General features: G+C 48.0%; 1 protein-coding gene across 1 annotated transcript in view; it reads right to left on the bottom strand.

Moving 5' to 3' along the window:
• Nucleotides 1-18,841, bottom strand: part of Bmp5 (bone morphogenetic protein 5) — a 70,910-nt gene that overhangs the window by 29,881 nt on the left and 22,188 nt on the right. Inside the window, exon 2 of the mRNA XM_090355467.1 lies at nucleotides 4,490-4,682. Coding sequence (XP_090211593.1) covers nucleotides 4,490-4,682 — 193 coding nt within the window. The remainder of the gene's footprint in view (nucleotides 1-4,489; nucleotides 4,683-18,841) is intronic.

Below are 18,841 nucleotides of genomic sequence, written 5' to 3'. Positions count from 1 at the left end.
TCTGCTCACGCGGTCTAAGGGGATTCTGTTCGGGGTCCGTCCTCAGAGACTCCCTTCACATACGGCAGCAGCCTGCAGGGTCACCTGAGCTGTCACCTCTGCCGGGGCCCCGTCTCCAGCTCAGCCTTCTCTACTCCACTGGAGCGCCAGCTCTGCACGGGAGGCAAGCGCGCCAACCAGCGTGGCGTGGGAAACCGTTAGTGCCCTGTGAAGGGACAGTCACACTGCAGACACGCCCATCGCTAGGATTTTTACTTTTCAGGGCAAATTGTAGAATTTTCCTGCAGTATGACAGAAGTCAGCATGATAATTTTCTTGACAGTCCAAAGTCCTAGGGCAGATGGTGCAGGACGTGGTTAACGGATGAAGGAAGGCTCTGAAGGACTTAAATGCACTTTCTTGGGAACTAAGTATAAACACTCACAATCAATAAATAACTGTGCAAGAACCGTCTGTACGTTTTAGTTCATATGGGCGTATTTGAGCAGAGCTGACTTTAAACATGAGCACAGGGGAAAATGGTCGGGAGGCTTGGATTCACTGTGTGTGCGTGTGTGTGTATGTGTGTGCGTGTGTGCGCACGCGCGCGCGCGTGTGTGTTTTACTAAAAAGGTAAAGCACTTTGCTTCAACTAAGACTTAGATGTCCTCCACACCAGAAGGCTAAGTACCTTCCCAAAAGATGGGTGGCCACGACTGGAACCACCACTGCTCCCCCCGCACACGGAAACTCCAGACTGTGAGGGAGAAGCCGAACCTATTTGTGTAAGATGACGGGAGAGGAGGAGCTAGAGGCTAACTCTCAACACCTTTTTTTTTTTGCCAGTCCTGGGCTTGAGCTCAGGGCCTGAGCACTGTCCTTGGACTTTCTCAAGGCTAGAGCTCTACCACTTGAGTCTCAACACCATTTCTGACTTTTTCTAAGTATGTGGTACTGAGGAATTGAACCCGGGTCTTCATGCATGCTAGGCAAGCACTCTACCACTAGGCCACACTCCTGGCCCCCTCTCAACACCTTTTTACTGCTATCCCTGCTGAACCATAGGCTAGCAGGGACTGGAGCAATTAGAAAGCCGAGGTGATTAACCAAGTCCTCCCGCCCAGGATCTCGTGTGTAAAACACGGCATGATAGGACAGTGGCACAGTAATCTCATATTTGAAATGTCTTATCAAGACTACATTGGAGACAGAATTACAGCTGTGTAATATATATCATATCTATATGTCTATATCTATAGAGAGGTCCTGAGGCAGATGGCAGAAAGGTAGATGATGATATAGAGAGGGAGGGAGGGTGGGGGAGGGAGGAGAGGGGGGGGGAGAAAGAATGGATAGGTAGGTAGGTAGGATGATTTAAGACAATCTACAGTTGAATCTCAGCATAGCCAAGAATGATTTGGAAGCTATATTGCCTTCAAATGATCTTAAATCTTAGCTTGGGATTCATGTCATTACTTGTTAAAACTCTTTTTCAAGGGGCCGGGAGTTTGGCCTAGTGGTTAAAGTGCTTGCCTAGCATGCATGAAGACCCGGGTTTGATTCCTCGGTACCACATACATAGGAAAAAGCCAGAAGTGGTGCTGAGGCTCAAGTGGTAGAGCTCTAGCCTTGAGAAAGTCCAAGGACAGTGGTCAGGCCCTGAGCTCAAGCCCAGACTGACAAAAAAAAAAAATATCATGCCAATTTGCTAGTAAAGTAAGGAATATGGCTTAGTACATTATTTAACATGCATAATCATCTAAATAAAATACACAGACATATAGATATAACAGAAATATATAAAACATGTAATTGATATCAAATGTAAAATTTACATAAGATGTACGTATCTAAAATAATTCGTATAAAATAGGTCCTCTTCCTTACACTACCCGCCTAGTGGAATTCTGACTACTCCAGTGCAGTCACAGCTCACCTGCATCTATACACAAATGCCCGTGTGCACATATTGACCTTCTCCTTGAGTCCATTTGATCGCTATGTCTCTTCGGGGATTTTCACCAGGAGAATCCATTCTCCATGTGCACAGTCAAGGAGGAATACGAAGCGCACGAGCAGGGCACCCCCGGAACCACGGGAAACTCCTGCCGGAAGCAGGGTGAGCCTGCAGAGCTTCCTCCACGCCTCTCCAGCTGAACACAGGACGCAGACCATCTCACAACGAGGAGACGGGAAGGAGCGTGTGCCTGGCAATGTCTACCGTGAAGCAGTCTACTGGACGACTTGTGTTCCCTCTGAAGGTGGTTCAGGGAGTCAGGAAACTAGAGCTAAGTGGGCACAGGAACTGCTCCGCCAAACCCTTCACGAGAACATTTCATGACAAATCAAGCAGCTTCCCCACCAGCTGGAGGAAACGGAGCGCAGGTTCCCACATTCCAGGTCTGGAGTATTTTCTCTCGTAAAATAACAACTCGCGTCCCAAACCATACCTTCATTTATTTACTTATTCTGAAAAATGGCTGGTTATTCTGAAAAATCGTCAGGACTGCAGCACCAGCAGCTTGAGCTGAACAACCAGCCTGGAACAAGATGGGTACTGATGGGGCCAAACACGGCCGGAGACACGTCTCGGGCCACGGCTGGCTCGTTCACTGCCTCCCGGCGTGGGGTTGTGGCCTGTTCACCTCCCATGCTGGTTTCCCGCCTGGACAGGGATTCAGGAAGCCAGCTCCCCTCTGGGTGGCTCAGGGTTGAGTGGACGCGGGCCCAGATGGTTCTACGCTGGGAGGATGGAGGGAGGAGGGAGCCCAGGTCTGCCGAGGAGCTCTGCTGGGCCTGCAGCGCCCACGGCCCTCCTGCTTTCCCCCTTCGAGTCCAGGCGGCTCACCCGGGCATCTAAGAAGGGCTTGGTCTCCAGGACACTGCTGCACTGTGGATGTCAGAGGCTTGGTGGCAGACGTGGCGCTGAGGCTCAAGTGGTAGAGAAAGTCCAGGACAGAGCTCAGACCCTGAGTTCAAGCCCAGGACTGACCAAAAAAAGTTACATTTTCATTAAGAAAATCAATTTTTCACGGTGCCCAAGTTTTTAAACTACCATGACGTTGTAAACACTTAGCAGCTTTCCTGGCAGTGCATCCTCCCCATGTCACCTCCCAAGACAGCTGAGAGGAGGTGAGCACCTCGGGAGCCTCGAGCAGCACGGAGGACGCCAGGACGGTTGCATAGGGTGCATGGGGTAGCCCGGGACACTAGCTGTCCCTGTGAAGGGCAGAGGCACAGCAGGCACCGAGGCCTCACACGGGCATAGCGCATCTCTGTGGGGTGTGCATCTCATCTCGACCATGATCGTGAACATTTTAATTCCAGCCAGGCCGTGTCACACAGCCGCAGACCCACAGCGGGCACGTGTTCAATGCAGAACGGTAGTGACAGCGCTTATGAGCAGCCCCGGTAGCGATGGCTGCAATTGTCGAGTGCAAATTGTCCATGTGTACCGTTCTGTGTGAGCACTTCAGTAGTTAGAAGTATTTCTTCTAAGATGGTTCCTCTCCTCCTCCCCGTCCCCCGTCTCCGTCTTGATCACTTGAAAGGCTCAAGTCAAAGGCAAACCCCTCTGAGACTCTCCTCAGGCGTCTGGCCCTCCCACATAAAGAGTCCATTTTCCTTCCTCTCTATTTCCACAGCACTCGCGCCTGCTTACGTCATTCTGCTTAGCACGTTGTATTGCAGTTATTCAAGTCTGTGTGAGGCAGGGCCCACCACAGCCCCGGGCCCAGGCTAGAAGCTTCAGAGCTCTTATTTACTTGGTCCTCTGTGCTTGTTCAACCAAAGCCTGCAAGCCAAACTCAGCGGAATTATCTGGAAAATTCAATCATGTGGAAACCTCATTTGCCAGTAACACCAGATATATGAGGTGTGTCTGAGGAACAGCCTGTGACAGAGAGTACGGCCGTGCCGGGCTTATATGAAAAGATTAAATCAGTGAAATGATACAGAATGTGTGAACATTTTCTGACCAAGAAAAGCAAAGATTTGGATGAGTGTCAGAACTCTCCTTTAAATTGCACACGTCTTAAATATGTGTAAGCCTAAATGGAGAGGTTGGGAGATGGCAGGAGGAAAAACTAATTTCAAGGGCTGTAAGTTTTGCTAAGATAAATAAGCGGGGGAAGAGATGACACAATAGATTTGTAAGTTTTTAAATTTGGTTACAGAGCAAAGAATTCATAGACTATTTGGTTAATGAGTCAGGCGATGTCTTGAAAACACCACATTAATTCACAAAACTCCAGTCTCGAGCATGCGGAGAAACCCCACACAGAGAATCTAGGAACTAAGGAGACTGGACTGGGTGGAAAGAATCTATCTACCAATACAGATTTCCCCTTCTGGGGATCGCAGGAAAGAATTCTCATATCCCGCGCTCCCCGCACCACTCTGCCTGGTTGGAAGGAGGCAGGTTTGGAGCTGTCCCGAGCAGCCTCTGCTGTAGGCGTGGGTGCTGGCTTGGGCCGCGGAGAGGGCCCGGGGTGCCAGGCTGGCCTCGTACCTGTTGGGGTATTCCCTGGTGATCTGATAGATGCTGATCTTGATGCTTTCGTTTGCAAATCTCTCGTGGCTCTTGTCCTTGAAGATCCGGAACTCCGCAGCCATCACTGCCTCCCCGTGCGGAATCTGAGTCAGGTCGAAGCGAAATTCCTTGTAGTGCCTTCGCTGGGGAGAAAAGTCCTTGTCTCGTTCCACTAAGAAGAGAGAAGGGAAGAGAGTTGGCCTGTTAGAAAAATATGCAAAGGAATGGTCAGTTCCCCCTTTTGAAAATGAAAAAGAAAAGAAAAACCCACACCAGACAGCGGCGCTGGAAAACACTGAAACGGCAGACCAGTGTGCTTTCCAGCGGAAGGAAGTCCCACAGGCCGGCGGCCATGCCCGTCAGAAGCCCCCTGGCCTCTGTGGCATCCTGCAGGTGCCTGGACCCTGAGAGAGAGGCTCCCCCGGGGTGTCCTCAACTGCCACGCCACCACGTGCACCCAGCACCAGGACACGGGCACGTCACAGATGTGACAGGATGGTGTCGGTGCCTTCTCATGGCTCCGGCAAAGACACTTTTACAGGAAACATGGTTTCCACAGGAAATGTTATTTGCACCGCAGTCGGTATCCTGGACATGCCATCTGCACACATATCTACAGTGGTCAAATGCGGCCTGCAACGATTCCTTGTGGAGGACACAGCCAGCCTCGCCTGCTGCTTTGGGACGCTGCTGTGACCACGGGTGCCGTCCTCGTCCTCTGCCTGGCTGCGCACGGAAACGTCATTGCCTGACCCACACCCTACAGGAGGGACGGTCTCCAGTGTCTCCCTTTTGGCTGGAACGGCCATCTTCCAGTCATTTGCCAAACTGACCCGGACAAAGGGGAAGAGGAGAGACAGCGGTGCCTTCAGGAAGCACGGAGTCATTCCGTTGGCCACAAACGTGAGAATCTCCACGAAGGCTGACATTGTGGACATGGAGGGAATGGGACTGCTCAAAAAGGAATGCCCCACACGTGTGAAAACCCTCCACCGTGGGGCTCTGGCCTTGGCGTGTGAGGGGGTGATGGACGGCGCGCGCTGTCTTGGTGGGCCAGCTTCGCATCTCTGGAGTGAGGCTTGTTTGAGCACAGCGGCTGATTTGGGAAGGTCGTTATTGAATTCGGTTGGTCAGAACTTCCTTGAGAAGTTTTTGCACGGATGTCTATAGTTCTCTCTGTTTGATGAGTCCCTCCCTGGTTTGGCTTCATAGAAGGAGCCTGGCAGCCATCGTTCCCGTTCTACTTCCCATTGGAATGAGTTCTCAAGTGAACACATGGGATGGTTAGGAAGAAACCCAGGACGTGGCGGATGACTCAGGTGTGTGGGCATTCCCGCACGGAGGCACCGAGGTGTGCTGACCATGCGACATACATAATAGGTGTCCAAATCAACGCCAAGAAACAGAAGCGAGGATTGCTTTTCCTGGTTGTTGCTTTCAATTTCTTTCATTTTTGTCTTGTTTGTTCATTTACCTGCCTGGGGAGGTGAGTGAGCACAGAAAGAAGGGACAAAGGGTGAGCAAATTAAACAGTGGTGCTCACTGGGCACTGTGGAAAATGAACTGTACGATGTGTGGGGACAGGACGGGAAAACTGGGAGAGGACAAGGGAAGAGGCCACACGGTCCAGGAAGAAACGTATTCTTCCTCTGACGTCGCCTTCGTCTAACACCAGCAAAAATACACAAAGAAAACAAGATTTTTCCGGATGGCATGTTTTATTGCTAAAATCCTATTACGAAAAGATTTATAAGCTTTCCCAGTGGTATGCGTGGACTCACCAAGTTCCACACAAACCACGTCTAGAGGATGCGTGGATGTGGGTCAGCATTGCCACATAACTATGTGGAAGTGCAGATGTCTGCGCCAGAGGAAGGCCTGGGGCTGCGAGGCGAGGCCGTGCCCAGCGGGATCGGGAGCAAGCCCACACACGCTCCACCCAGAGGCGAGATCCCCTCGGTCCTCCCCCCGCCCCCATCCTCACCTGCACCCTCCCACACAGCCTCTGGGTTAAGAGTGGGGGCAGCTGGCAGGAAGCTCCTCTAAGCCCCAGGCACCCAGGTCAGGAAATCCATGCTTTCATAAGATGCCATTGTCCTGTCCCTCAGGAAGTCCCCAGGGCCTTAGCCAATCAATTGTCCTCTGGTGACATGCTGGTGAGACAAGTGTATAGGGTGCATGTGTGTCTGCTGGCAATAATGCAGGTGGTGTGAAGATGTTGTGTCTGCTGGCAATAATGCAGGTGATGTGAAGATGTTGACTTCCCCAGGAAAGCGCCATTGCACACGGAGGGGGGGAGGAGATGGGAAGGAGATGGAAGGAGGGGAAGAGAGGGGGAGAGAGGGGAGGAGGGGGCAGGGAGAGGGGCGGGGGAAGAGGGTGGACATGATTAAAGGATGTTGACGAATGTTGACAGATGTTCAGAGACCAGAAGCGGGGACGACAGGGAATGCAGGATGGGGTGAAATTGACCACAGCACATTACATGATATGTGGAAATACAGTGACACTGCTTGTGAAATTCTGACACACTAATAAGACCTGGACGGGGAGAAGGTAGAAAATCATCCTCACTGGACAGTTAACAACTCAGTGTCCAGCCTCTCCTTTGAGAGAACCTAGCTTAACCCACTATGTTGTTATTTCCTCCAGATGAAAATAAATCAGGACTGATCGTGCCGCAGAGGGCACGCCACTCAGAATGTGGCTGTCACGAGCCCAGATGTATGGCCGCCGCTCACATTCTAGTAGTCCCGTGGTGTGTCCGGCTCCATCACAGACACACGGCAGCATAGCTCTTCCGTCTTGCATTGGCAAGGCTCATACGAAACGCTGGGGAGAAGTGAAAGTCTGGTTTCCCCGTTCCTCAGCAGATGAACTGGGGATGAACTGGTCGGGTGAGCAGTTATTGCTTCTCCATGTGATGCTCATGCATGTGCCAGCCCCATCCCTGCAGGGACTGCCACATCGCATGGTATTCTCTCCAACGAAGCACAAATGCATTTCCTCCGTTCTAAGAGGCAATAGTCAAAGTTCCGAGTGATGAGTGCCGCGACTCAGTTTTTCAGAAACTTCAGCTTTTGTTCATGAAACCCGAGCCAAAAACACAGGTGTGGCTCTAGAAGCACCGGGGCATCTGTTCCTCGAAATCCAATCTAATATGTGCACCTGCACAGGGCAGATCACCACGGAGCTCGCCTTCTGTGAAGTCAGCCGCCCGCGAATCTGGTGAGATGCCCATGGAAGGCTAGAATTTCAGCCACTGGTATAAAATGTCAGTGTTCGCATCCAGGCTATTTGCCATAGCCCCCTAAGGGGACCCATTTGCAAAGGCTTTAATAAAAATTTGTATCGTTACACCTCTCACAGTTGTGTGGTGGATTCGTCTGGTGACTCGAATTCCTGTATCCTCCTGCTTGGAGCCATCATTGCAGCAGTAAATTGCAAGGAGTGAGTAACGGGATGATTTGGCTTTGTGTCGCCTTGAGCACCCGGGATGCTCAAAAATGTCCACCCAGCTCCTCTCAGCATCCTGCAAGGGTGGTTGCAACCCTGGCGGTGACACATGTGACGGTGCTGGCTCAAGAACGAGAACCAGGTGAGGACAGCCAGGCGGCGGCCGTGGATCCCATCAGGTGGCCTCGTTCTGAGTCTCGGCTGAACGCTGCTGGCACCTCTGCACGTGGCGGCCTCGAGCTCCACACCGAGGGTAGTGCCCCGTGAGTGCATCCTTGATGGTGTATTTGCACACATGGGGGACGGCAGGCTGGATAAGGGGCTCTGATGACCAAGGTGCAATCCGCATCCACATCACTCAGGCTATTCATCGTCAGATGACAGGAGCTGTCCTGGGGGAGCTGAAATCCAGTCCACCTCCAACCTCTGTGGCCCCGCCGCGTCCCCACCCCTGCTTCTCTGGAGGCACAATGGCTCATTGAAATGCCATTGGCATGTGACACCTTATTCGCGTGTCATTCGCATGCGCGTCTTACTCAAGATGCCAGTCCTTATCACTGAAAATGAAAGACTTTCTCCCAAGTCAAAACTTCCATTCCCGGGCCCTCATCATCACAATTCCGTGTGCATTTCCTGGAGAAGGTTTTATTGGTTAGTGTTATCAATACAATTATTTCAGGAAAGAAAATTATTTTAGTCTCCTTTCTTCAAAGAACTTTTTCCTCAAAAGCTGTTCTTCAATATAGATGCAGTGAAATTAGTGGCTTCCGTTCATTCTAGAACACACCTACGATCTTTATCTAATAAGCTAAATGTGTTCGTCTATCCTTACTGTCGATTTCATTTCTCATCTAAAGAAGTGTTGATGAATAAAAAATGATGGCATCCACAGTTTGTGTTACTGACACAGACATGAGTACACTTTCATGACACCATTCATTGAACTGCACTGGTAGCCTTCACCTTTGAAATACTTGTAATTATTCTCCATCAAAGCCCCCATGCCCGGCCTTTTCTCCTCTTGATCCTCCCCACATTAAAATCCCCAAATAGATGAAAAATGACAAATATGCACAATTAAAATCCCTCATAATAATGTTCCTTATAATACCCCTTATACTGTTCCTTATAACAATAGTCCTTATATAAGGATGTAGTATTCCTCATAATAATATTCCTTATCAAGTAACATAAACACAATGAATATTCCTCACACTAGGTGAGGTCTCTAGTTTGTACTGTGATGACTTGGTAAGAATTAAGCAGTCTGTCTGTCCCCTCATTGCCATGTCTCATAGCCCACCACAGTAGTCAATGGCTTGAGAAGATGACGTGGTACACAAGAAAACAAGAAAAATTCCAAAAACTATCATTGGTTTTTAGTGAGCTGCACTGAATATTTTCCTTTGAAGTTTTTCCCTCGGTGTATATCTTACATAACTAAACATCATGTGTCTCCCAAATCTTCTTTGCTATAATTCTTAAGAAAATTAATTTCACTAGACAGAAATATGAAAGCCTCCCTGAAAGTCCTGGTTCTATTTAATGGAATAGAAGGAGGGGAAAAACACTCTGTATTCCTGAATATAAAGAAAAATAAATCTGGCTGGGTGCCAATGGCTCACACCTGTAATCCTAGCTCCTCAGGAGACTGAGATCTGTGGATCACAGCCCAAAGCCAACCCGGGGGAACTGAAGTCTGTGAAACTCTTGTCTCCAATTAACCACCAGGAAATGCGAGGTAGCGCTGTCGCTCAAGTGGTAGAGAGGTCGCCTTGAGCTGAAGAACTCAGGGACAACACCCAGGCCCAGAGTTCAAGCCTCACGACAGAAAGAAGAAAGAAAGAAAGAAAGAAAGAAAGAAAGAAAGAAAGAAAGAAAGAAAGAAAGAAAGAAAGAAAGAAAGAAAGAAAGAAAGAAAGGAAGGAAGGAAGGAAGGAAGGAAGGAAAGAAGGGAAGAAAAGAAAGAAAGGGAAGAAAAGAAAAAGAAAAAAGTCTGGCAGTTATGCCATTAAATCAGACTCAGCCTCGGACAGAAGGACAGAAGACAGACACATAGCCACGTTCTCTGGTGGAGAAAGTTTCACTACCGCAAGTCATGAGTATGGCTTCTTATGTGAACCAGACAAGACACAAACATAACTGCCTTTAACGCGTACACGCACCCATCCGATCATGTGCAGACACACACGCCTGCTCACGCCTGCTCACAGGACGACACACGAATTCCACACTTATCCATCAGCCATGCCTGGATCCATGATGTCACCGCTTCCCTCACTGTCTGACATTCTGTCACAAGCATGAAATAAAGATGACAAGAGAAAGCCCCGTGCACCCAGCACCCCCCTCGTTTTTCTCCAGGATGACTCTGTGTCCACAAGCCCACGGTGTAGTGGGTAAAATCCTCCTTGCACACAAGCCCTACCATGTGGTGCTCTCCACTTGAGCTGACGGTCAACCACAGTGACCAGGATGAAGAGCTCTTTAACAGTACCACACACACACACACACACACACACACACACACACACTGAAAACAATCCATCAAAATATCAGGGCAGCTCCATTTCACGGGAACGGCGGTTGTGATAGGGGTGGTGACAGGATTCCCTCGGTTTCTAGCTTTTTATTTACACTCCAGACATCTCTAACTGAGCAGAGCCACAGCCTGATCCAAAGCAGCGGCAGAGCAAGCGAGATAAGCTATTGTCCTGCTTAGGTTCAAAAAGTGGTATTGGAAACACATCCAGGAAATAAAATGTGAACCACAGAGCTCACCTTGCATGGTGAGTGGGAAAACGCCACAACATGGAAGACTGAACTTCCTCTAGGATCCACTCAGACACGGCTCTGTTGTTGCCACACACCACAGATGAATGAATGACTCACAGTCATTCTTGCCCCCAAAGAGACACCTCCCTGAACGATTTTTTATCACAGCCCGAACTTGGACAGGGCTCTCGTGAGCTAACTGGGTTCCTGCCTCCTGTATCTGAAGCCCCAAATTAATTAACAGAGCATTCTACTCTTATCCTGTGAGTGATTTATCTGCAGTTTAAAGAGCACGCTTTCAAGGACAATCCGTCTTCATCTCCCATCCACGAGCTGTAAGTCAGAAGACACAAACAGTGCCGGTGGCTGCAGCGTGGAGATAGCTATCCCAGGAGCCCCGCCAGCTGGAGGGAGAACGCATATCATCCTTCGCTGCTGAGTGCAAAAAGTCATTAAGACATTACTCACCGAGTTAGTACTTATCTGTGCTGCATTTTAAATGAGAAAGGGGGAGGGAAAGCCGCCCCCCACCCTGCAAAGATATCACGTGACTCCCAGGACGCACAGCTTCGCAGGACACCCCTCGCAGTCTGCCCGGTGAGAAGCATACACTTGGTTCTATAAAGACCTATTTATTGGTCGGTGAATGCATGCGTTCATGTTGCCCGTGAATGAATAACCGCCCCAGAGAGTGCGGTAAACTGCAAATTCCCCCAGTCCTCGGAGCCTCTGAACACATGGCCGTGTGCGGCCTGACTGCGAGCCAACCATCCCCCGAACGCTCCGCTGCAAAGGGCAGTCTCGCTGGAGGCTGGAAATGTCCCCAGTCACAACCCCACCGCCCTGCACACTCCATGAATGCAACCTCAGGAAGGAGGGACTCACAGGAACGAGGGAGGGCTAACTTCTGTAAATACTCTAATACCACCAGGAAAGCCCCGGTCACCGAAACGTTAGCAATTCAAGCAACTGGATGAGCTGCGCTGGCCAGCACCTTACACAGCAGAGATGGAGGATGGAGGGTCAAAGCCAGCCCAAGAAGGCAAGTCCATGAGGCTTGTCTCCAGTTGACCACCCCCCACCAGCCAAAAACAATCCAGAAATGGAGCTGTGGCTCAAGGGGCAAAACACTAGCCTCGCACAACAAAACTCTGGGACAGCACCCAGGCCCTGAGTTCAAGACCCAGGATCCACACAGAACAGGAACATGTAGGAGGAGACAGAGGAGAAGGAGGAGGAGGAGGAGGAGGTGGAGGAGGGAGAGAGGGAGGCAGGGAGGCAGGGAGGGAGGGAGGGAGGGAGGGAGGGAGGGAGGGAGGGAGGGAGGGAGGGAGGGAGGGAGGCGGGATTATCCCAAACTCCCCTATCATTTTGTTTCAAACACCAGCGCTTTAAGAGCACACACACTGCAGCTGATGTGAGGCACTGGGTGTCTCACAGGGTGAACTCCTGTCTCATGAGCTGTCAGGAAGCAGGGTAGAAACCAACACCCACAGTGATGAAATTAATCATCAATAAACAATCACGACAACAAATTAATTAATAATGACAAAAGTAATATGCTTCACATTTGTCTCTATCCCTTATTGGACTCAAAAGGTAGATTCTTGTTTATTTCCCCTATGGTTTAGAGGGACTAAAACAGCCCAGCACAAACCCAGGACTGATACCTCCATCTGCCCATCCCTCACCCGTGGACCCAGGCTGCCTGCCTTCTCTTCACCACGCTTTTCCCCCGGCCCAGGGGCTGGCGTGAGCCGCCCCTCTCCCTGCCTGTGGACTCAACTTCTCTAACCCTACTTCAGCCCCAGGAACAATCGAATGCTGGCAACAGCCCCGCAGACGGCGGTGTCATCATGGTGACATCACAGCGCTGGCCCGTGTCACCCGAGGCACGATGGAGTGTGACGGCTCTCAGCACAGGTCTGTCGGAGAGGACGAGTTGGGATTTTGTGAAGTGATTGTCTGAGGAGGAACTTCTGGTTTTGCTTGTTCCTTTTTCATCTGATTGTTTTTGAAACAAAGTCATGCACGTAGCCCAGGCTGGAAAGAGACAGAGATGAGTGGGGAGAGAAGGAGAGGGAGAGGGAGAGAGAAAGAGAGGAGAGAGGTCTCTGCATCTGTCTTGGAACAGCATGCTCTCAGAACACAGTAGGGTGTGCTAATTCTGCTCCACATGTGTTACAATCACTATCTCACATTATAGTTGTCACCCAATAGCACACTTGAGAGAAGTTTCATACTTTTTACGTTTGGTGTTTTATCTGTGTGTTTCTCAGTCAGTCCCAATAATAGTCAACCAACATTTCATTACATACACTTGCAAAGCCAAAGATTTCGATGACCATAATATGAGTGTATATATCTAGAAAATGGGTTTACTAATAAAAATACAATGCTACTGTGGTTTTTAAAAGTTGTTATGGGGTTTGAAAGTCTTCAGACCAGATTTCTACAACAGTGGGCAGCTAGATCTAACTATAATCACGGCGTGTTGTTTGGCTATTGTACATCTGCTGGGCCTGCAGTGTGCTGTGTTTTAACATGGCTGGGTTGCAGACAGTATTCGTCTCATACATCTGATCGGATTTTTAAAGGACACTTGACATTATCTCATTATTTTTGAAAATGTCCAATGTACAAAAAGTTTCTGTTACTCTTTACAATGAACATTTAAATGGGAAATTATTAAATGAAAGTTTAAAAAGCTGGAAGTGGTGCTGAGGCTCAAGTGGTAGAGCTCTAGCCTTGAGAAAGTCCAAGGACAGGGCTCAGGCCCTGAGCTCAAGCCCAGGACTGGCAAATAAATAAATAAATAAATAAATAAATAAATAAATAAATAAATAAATAAATAAAACACTATCATATCATGTGCATTAAATGTATTGATAGTAGAAATTTTGCTTAGAACTTCTATCACAGATCATTCTTGATTAATTTATTCTGTATAGAGAAAATAGTTCCTAATAAACAAATATAATCTGCTATGGAATGGGTTTTAATCTCACTGAGCACAAACACTTGGGAAAATTATGTGATTGCCTGTAAAGAGTACGACTGTTTGCTAATCACATTTTAGTAAATATTTAGGTCTCTTTTTGTGTGCGAGAAAACTCTGTTCCTTTTGTAGATTGCATGCAAGTCGGAGGTCAACTCCTCTAATCTCACGAGATTTCACTAAAGGATCCCATGAATTCTTCTGATCTGTCAGTAAAGTACAAGCGTCCATTCCGACCACTTACAGGCGGAAGGGTGACAGCCGTCTCCTTGGCCCGGTGCAGTCCATGCAGTGATGTCTTGTCTGCATTTGGGATCATCTCAAAACCCAGGGCAAAGGGTTTTTCACTGGGGGTCTTTGGGGGTGGGGGTTGTGTGTGTGAAATCGAGTGGTGCCTGCTACTCATGGCTGATAACTGAGCAGAGCCTGGAGCTCTCAGGTGTGGTGGGGGACAGATAAGCAGCCCTTGCTGATGGGAGCTGGGAGACCAGGGAGCTCCTGGGCTACCGTGAGGAGCCAGGGTCCAGAGGCTGCTGCACCGTGGCCCCTCCCACTCGTGCCCAGCCCCCTTCCCAGGACAAGGACTCGGGGATCATCATCTCCAGGTTCCTTACAGATGGCGCCCCAGCAACACGACGATTCTGTCCAAAATAAAGGTTTGCATATTTTCATCTGTACCGTGAGGATGTTTTCTCTTGCATTTGAATGCGTTCATAGCTAATTTAGGTGCATTCAGAAAACATTTCATTCAGAAAAAAATATTGTTTTACTCAAGCAAAAGAATCCTTGAAAAAAAAGTAAAAGGTGGCAATCAGACTGTATTTGCCTCAAAATTTCTCCATGGCAGAAATAGCAAGTGGGCTGAAAAGAGTTTGCTGAGCTTAAAGAGCAGGAGAATGTTTGTAGCTGAATAAATACGTAAATGTCGTTCTCAAATTAACTGCTTTAAACTTAAATCGGTATGATAACTTTTATAGAGGTCACTCAAGTTCAATTTGCAGTTCAATCTGTCATTTTGAAACAGAAGTAAACTATCTACATACATACATATAATATATATATAATTTTTTCTGCCCAGACTGTTTATCAGTACAGAGAAGGAAGTTACAGAGCAATGGACTACGCCCTCTGGCCTATGACGTTAACAGTGACAGGGTAACTGGTTTTACACTTCCTAGGTAGAGGCATCAAACTGTAAGAGTGCCTTGAGCAAGCGCTCAGGGGCACGCGAGCAGCTCTGCTGCCAGGGTGGGCCCGTCTCCGAGACGGGATGGTTTACCTCGTCCCCACCCCGCGCCTCCTCTCCTGCAGCAGATCTGGAGGTTGACACCCGCAATGTCTCTGTGTTTATCTCGCTATTGTGTGTTCAGCCTCCAGCCCAGTCCCAAACCACCCTGAGCGCAGACACGGGGATAACATCTTCACCCGTGATGTGAATCCATGCACACGTGCCTTGAGTCAAAACCGTGTGACCTGGGCTGGAGCTGCTGCTCGTTGTGGGTGGGCAGTGAATGGAAACCCCAAGACTCTAACGCGGGCTTTGTCTCAGCTGATTTAAAAGCTGCTGAGGTCGCACTGGTCATCTCAGTGACAGGTGACACGTGATTAGGAGGTTCGCAGTACAGGCTGCAAAAAGTGACATTTATCTCAAAATAACCAAAGCATAACAGGCTGGAAGCAAGACTGGATTGGGAGAGCACCCACATAGCCAGCCCAAGGCCTTGAGTTCCATCCCCAGTGATGCCCCCCACACCCCCAGCAAAGCACAGCCCCTGCACAAGCCAGGAGAGGGCCCTGGGCCTTCCAAGTCAGGTCAGAAACTCATCCAGTGTTCAGCCTTGAAATGGAAATTCAACCAAAGTATCGGAGACTAAATACAACAATGTGCCTTTCACCCGTGGAAGATATCAACACTTTCAATTCTCAAAACACATTTCTCAGGAATTTTCTTAAACAGTTGCTTGGACAACACCGAGAAGGTAAACCATGGAAGAGGCACGAGGTTGCCATCTCCCCGCTTGTTTCTGGGAAGCATGCAGAAGGCCCCACATTGAATCATGGCATCCCCGTGACGTCATGAATCACGCACAAGATGCACGATCGTGATCCAGTAACTTCAAGAATGCTGGAAGCGGGGCTCGCGTGGCAGAGCGCCTGCCTACCTGGAGTCTGGTCCTGCCTTGAACTCCTGGCCTGACGCTAGGCTGGGTGGCTGAGGGACCGAGAGTGTGAGCCTCCCTGCGTGAACCACGTTCAGTCTTCCCAACTCACAAATACAAGGTGTTCGTGTCGGCAGGATCAGATGGTGTACGTTCTCCCAACACCCCGACGTGGAGTCAGGCTGGGCACCATGCGTCTGAGAAGCCTGTCTGTGAAAGTGACCTGGTGAGTCCTTAACCAAACACTCCTTTCTGGGGAAAATCCTCATTTGGCTTATTTTGTTTTATTTTATTGCTAGTCCTGGGGCTTGAACTCAGGGCCTGGGCACTGTCCTTGGGCTTTCTGAAGGCTAACACTCTACAATGTGAGCCACAGCACCACTTCCAGCTTTTTCTGTGTATGTGGTACTGAGGAAGGGAGCCCAGGGCTTCCTGCATGCCAGGCAAGCCCTCTACCATTAGGCCAAACTCCTGGCCCCTCCTCACTTTATTTCTAAAGATGCTATCTATAAATCATTTTATGAGAACCAAGACCTTGTCTCAAATTTCCCCCGTGAAATTCCCATCATGAACAGATGACACTGGAGATATTATCAAAAGCTTATAACACTAATTGTATAGGACTGCAGAGGGGGAAATCCTTATGTCCCTATGTGAGCAGCTCAACAGGGACCACGCTTGACTCCGACGTACAAGTACAAAGAAATTCAGTGTAGCAGTGCAGCACACACACACACACACACACACACACACACACACACACACACACACACAGACAGACTTGGATTCCAAGGGACTTCTCTGTGCCTTTCCTGAGCACCTGTTATGCACAACATGGAGGGCTGAGGTCGTGAAGGGGAAACACTAAGCTGTGGAGAATGCTCACTGCAGAGAGGACGCGTGGGTTTGTGCTGAACCACACGGCTCGGCACCCAAGGGCAAGCAGTTCCATGTTCCCATCTCCCTTTGTCTTCGGCTTGGTTTACAGCCAACTTGCAGGAACCCATTTTTCCTTTCTAAGATGCCAAGGATAGCATGTGTGGGGTTCGAGAGGAAAGGCAACAGATAGAGCAGATTTGTAACACTTGAAATCACGGAGGTGGCAAGGGACAAAGAAAGGAATTTTCTGTCAGAAGCAATTTGGGGGAAAGAGTTACAAACACTTTTCAGTTTAAATTTAAAACTACCTCGAGAGATGAATTTACAGTGAAACAGCATGAGTTTCAAACTAAAAAATAAGGCATAAAATCTATACTATTATTGGTATGTTTTCAATATGTTTTTGATTTAGTGTAATGAAGTGTTGGCTTTCTTCTTTCTTGAATATTAAATAAAATTATGGCACCATATAAATATTTAACTGAAAGCAATATGTCTTAATTCATTCACTCAAAGCAAAATGAAAAAAAATTAACAAATTGGTGAAGTAGAGATACACAAAAGGCTCATAAAAATATTCACAACAATAAGCTAGGCACGGTGGCTCACACCTTTAATCCTGGCTACTCGAGAGGCTGAGATAGGAGGCTCACAGTTCAAATCCTGCCTGGGCAAGAAAGTCTAATTAGCCACCCAGAAACCCAGGTGGGGCTGTGGCTTAAAGTGATAGGGTGCTAGCCTTGAGCAAAAGAGCACGGGGACCTGCACCCCGGCCCCGAGTTCAAGCCCCATGACTGACCAAAAAAGAAACACCCCAACACAATTATTTTATTTACACATGGAATTGACTGGGCGCTCACGATAAAGTAAGAACTAGCAAGGCACTGTTTAATAACCAAAGTAAAAAGTAATCTTGAAAGTGATTGTCAGGTTATAGCAAGACGTACACATGTGAAACGGTTTTTAAAGACTGGATAATGCATTTGGGAAGCAAAATCCAACAAATAAAAGCCTTTACCTCCCTGAGGGGAAAGAAATTCAGCTAAGGAGCATTCCCAGGCCAGGACTCTGTTCCACGGGGTTCTCATCCACCTCCCCACCCCTGAAGCTTCTCGTTTCCCTACAACGTTAGCAAGGCCTTCCAATCTCATTATCGTCTCACTCTAAAACTTAGCAATTCTTGCTATAAATGAACTGGAGAGGTATAATCAAAATAAATTCTGAACAGTTTCTTTAAATTTTTGAGGCATCAAGCCATCTATCAAATAGGGTTTGGGAGCATTGGAACTATGAAGAGAAAGACTGAAAATCACCTCAGTGGCACATTTCAAAGGAATTTGCTCTGCTCTTATAAAGCGTAGATCATGTCTAAACAAATTTCAAAAGGATCTTTGACACCTTTAAGAAGATAGAGTGAGCAGGAGGATGAGCTAAATGGCTTTTACACCCATCTTTCAAAGCTGTTTCATTTTAATGCGTTCTTAAACACCTTAAGAAGTGTTTTCTAGACCTGGACTTTCTCCAAGTTATATAAGTCTCTTAAAGACATATATTCGGATCTGTTTTAACCTGAAGAACCATCTGAAGATGTTTTCGTAATGCTTTTGGTGCTATGCTTCCAGGGAACACTAAAAATGTAAATGTAATATGTAAATATAAATAGCAGTTGGTTCCACACCTCTTTTCGATCTAGTAGTGTTCTGTAATTCCATCCAAACCTCAAAACTGTTTAACCAATAGCTACACAGAAGCCACACAAAGGCTCTTTTGATTATATATACTAGAGAAGTGATTCAAATCAGGCATAGTTATATTACACTCTTTCAACAAAAACTCAGAATAGTAAAACAGCAACTCAATAGAAGCCATTTGTCATAACATTCACACAGAAACAAAACCAAAAATAAACCCCTCCAATGTAACATTTAATGGAAAGGTATGGAGAAGATCGCTTTATTTCTCATCTTAGGATGAAGCCATTCAGTATTTTATTTGAGCACCTGGTCTGTCAGTTGTAGATTCTGTGTAAATATCTCTAGTGATTCTGTTCTCCTTACTCAAGAC

This window comes from Megascapheus bottae, chromosome 22 (assembly GCF_031878675.1).
Source record: "Megascapheus bottae isolate mThoBot1 chromosome 22, mThoBot2.hap1, whole genome shotgun sequence".
Lineage (NCBI taxonomy): Eukaryota > Metazoa > Chordata > Mammalia > Rodentia > Geomyidae > Megascapheus > Megascapheus bottae.
This window is presented reverse-complemented; position numbering and strand designations above follow the sequence as displayed.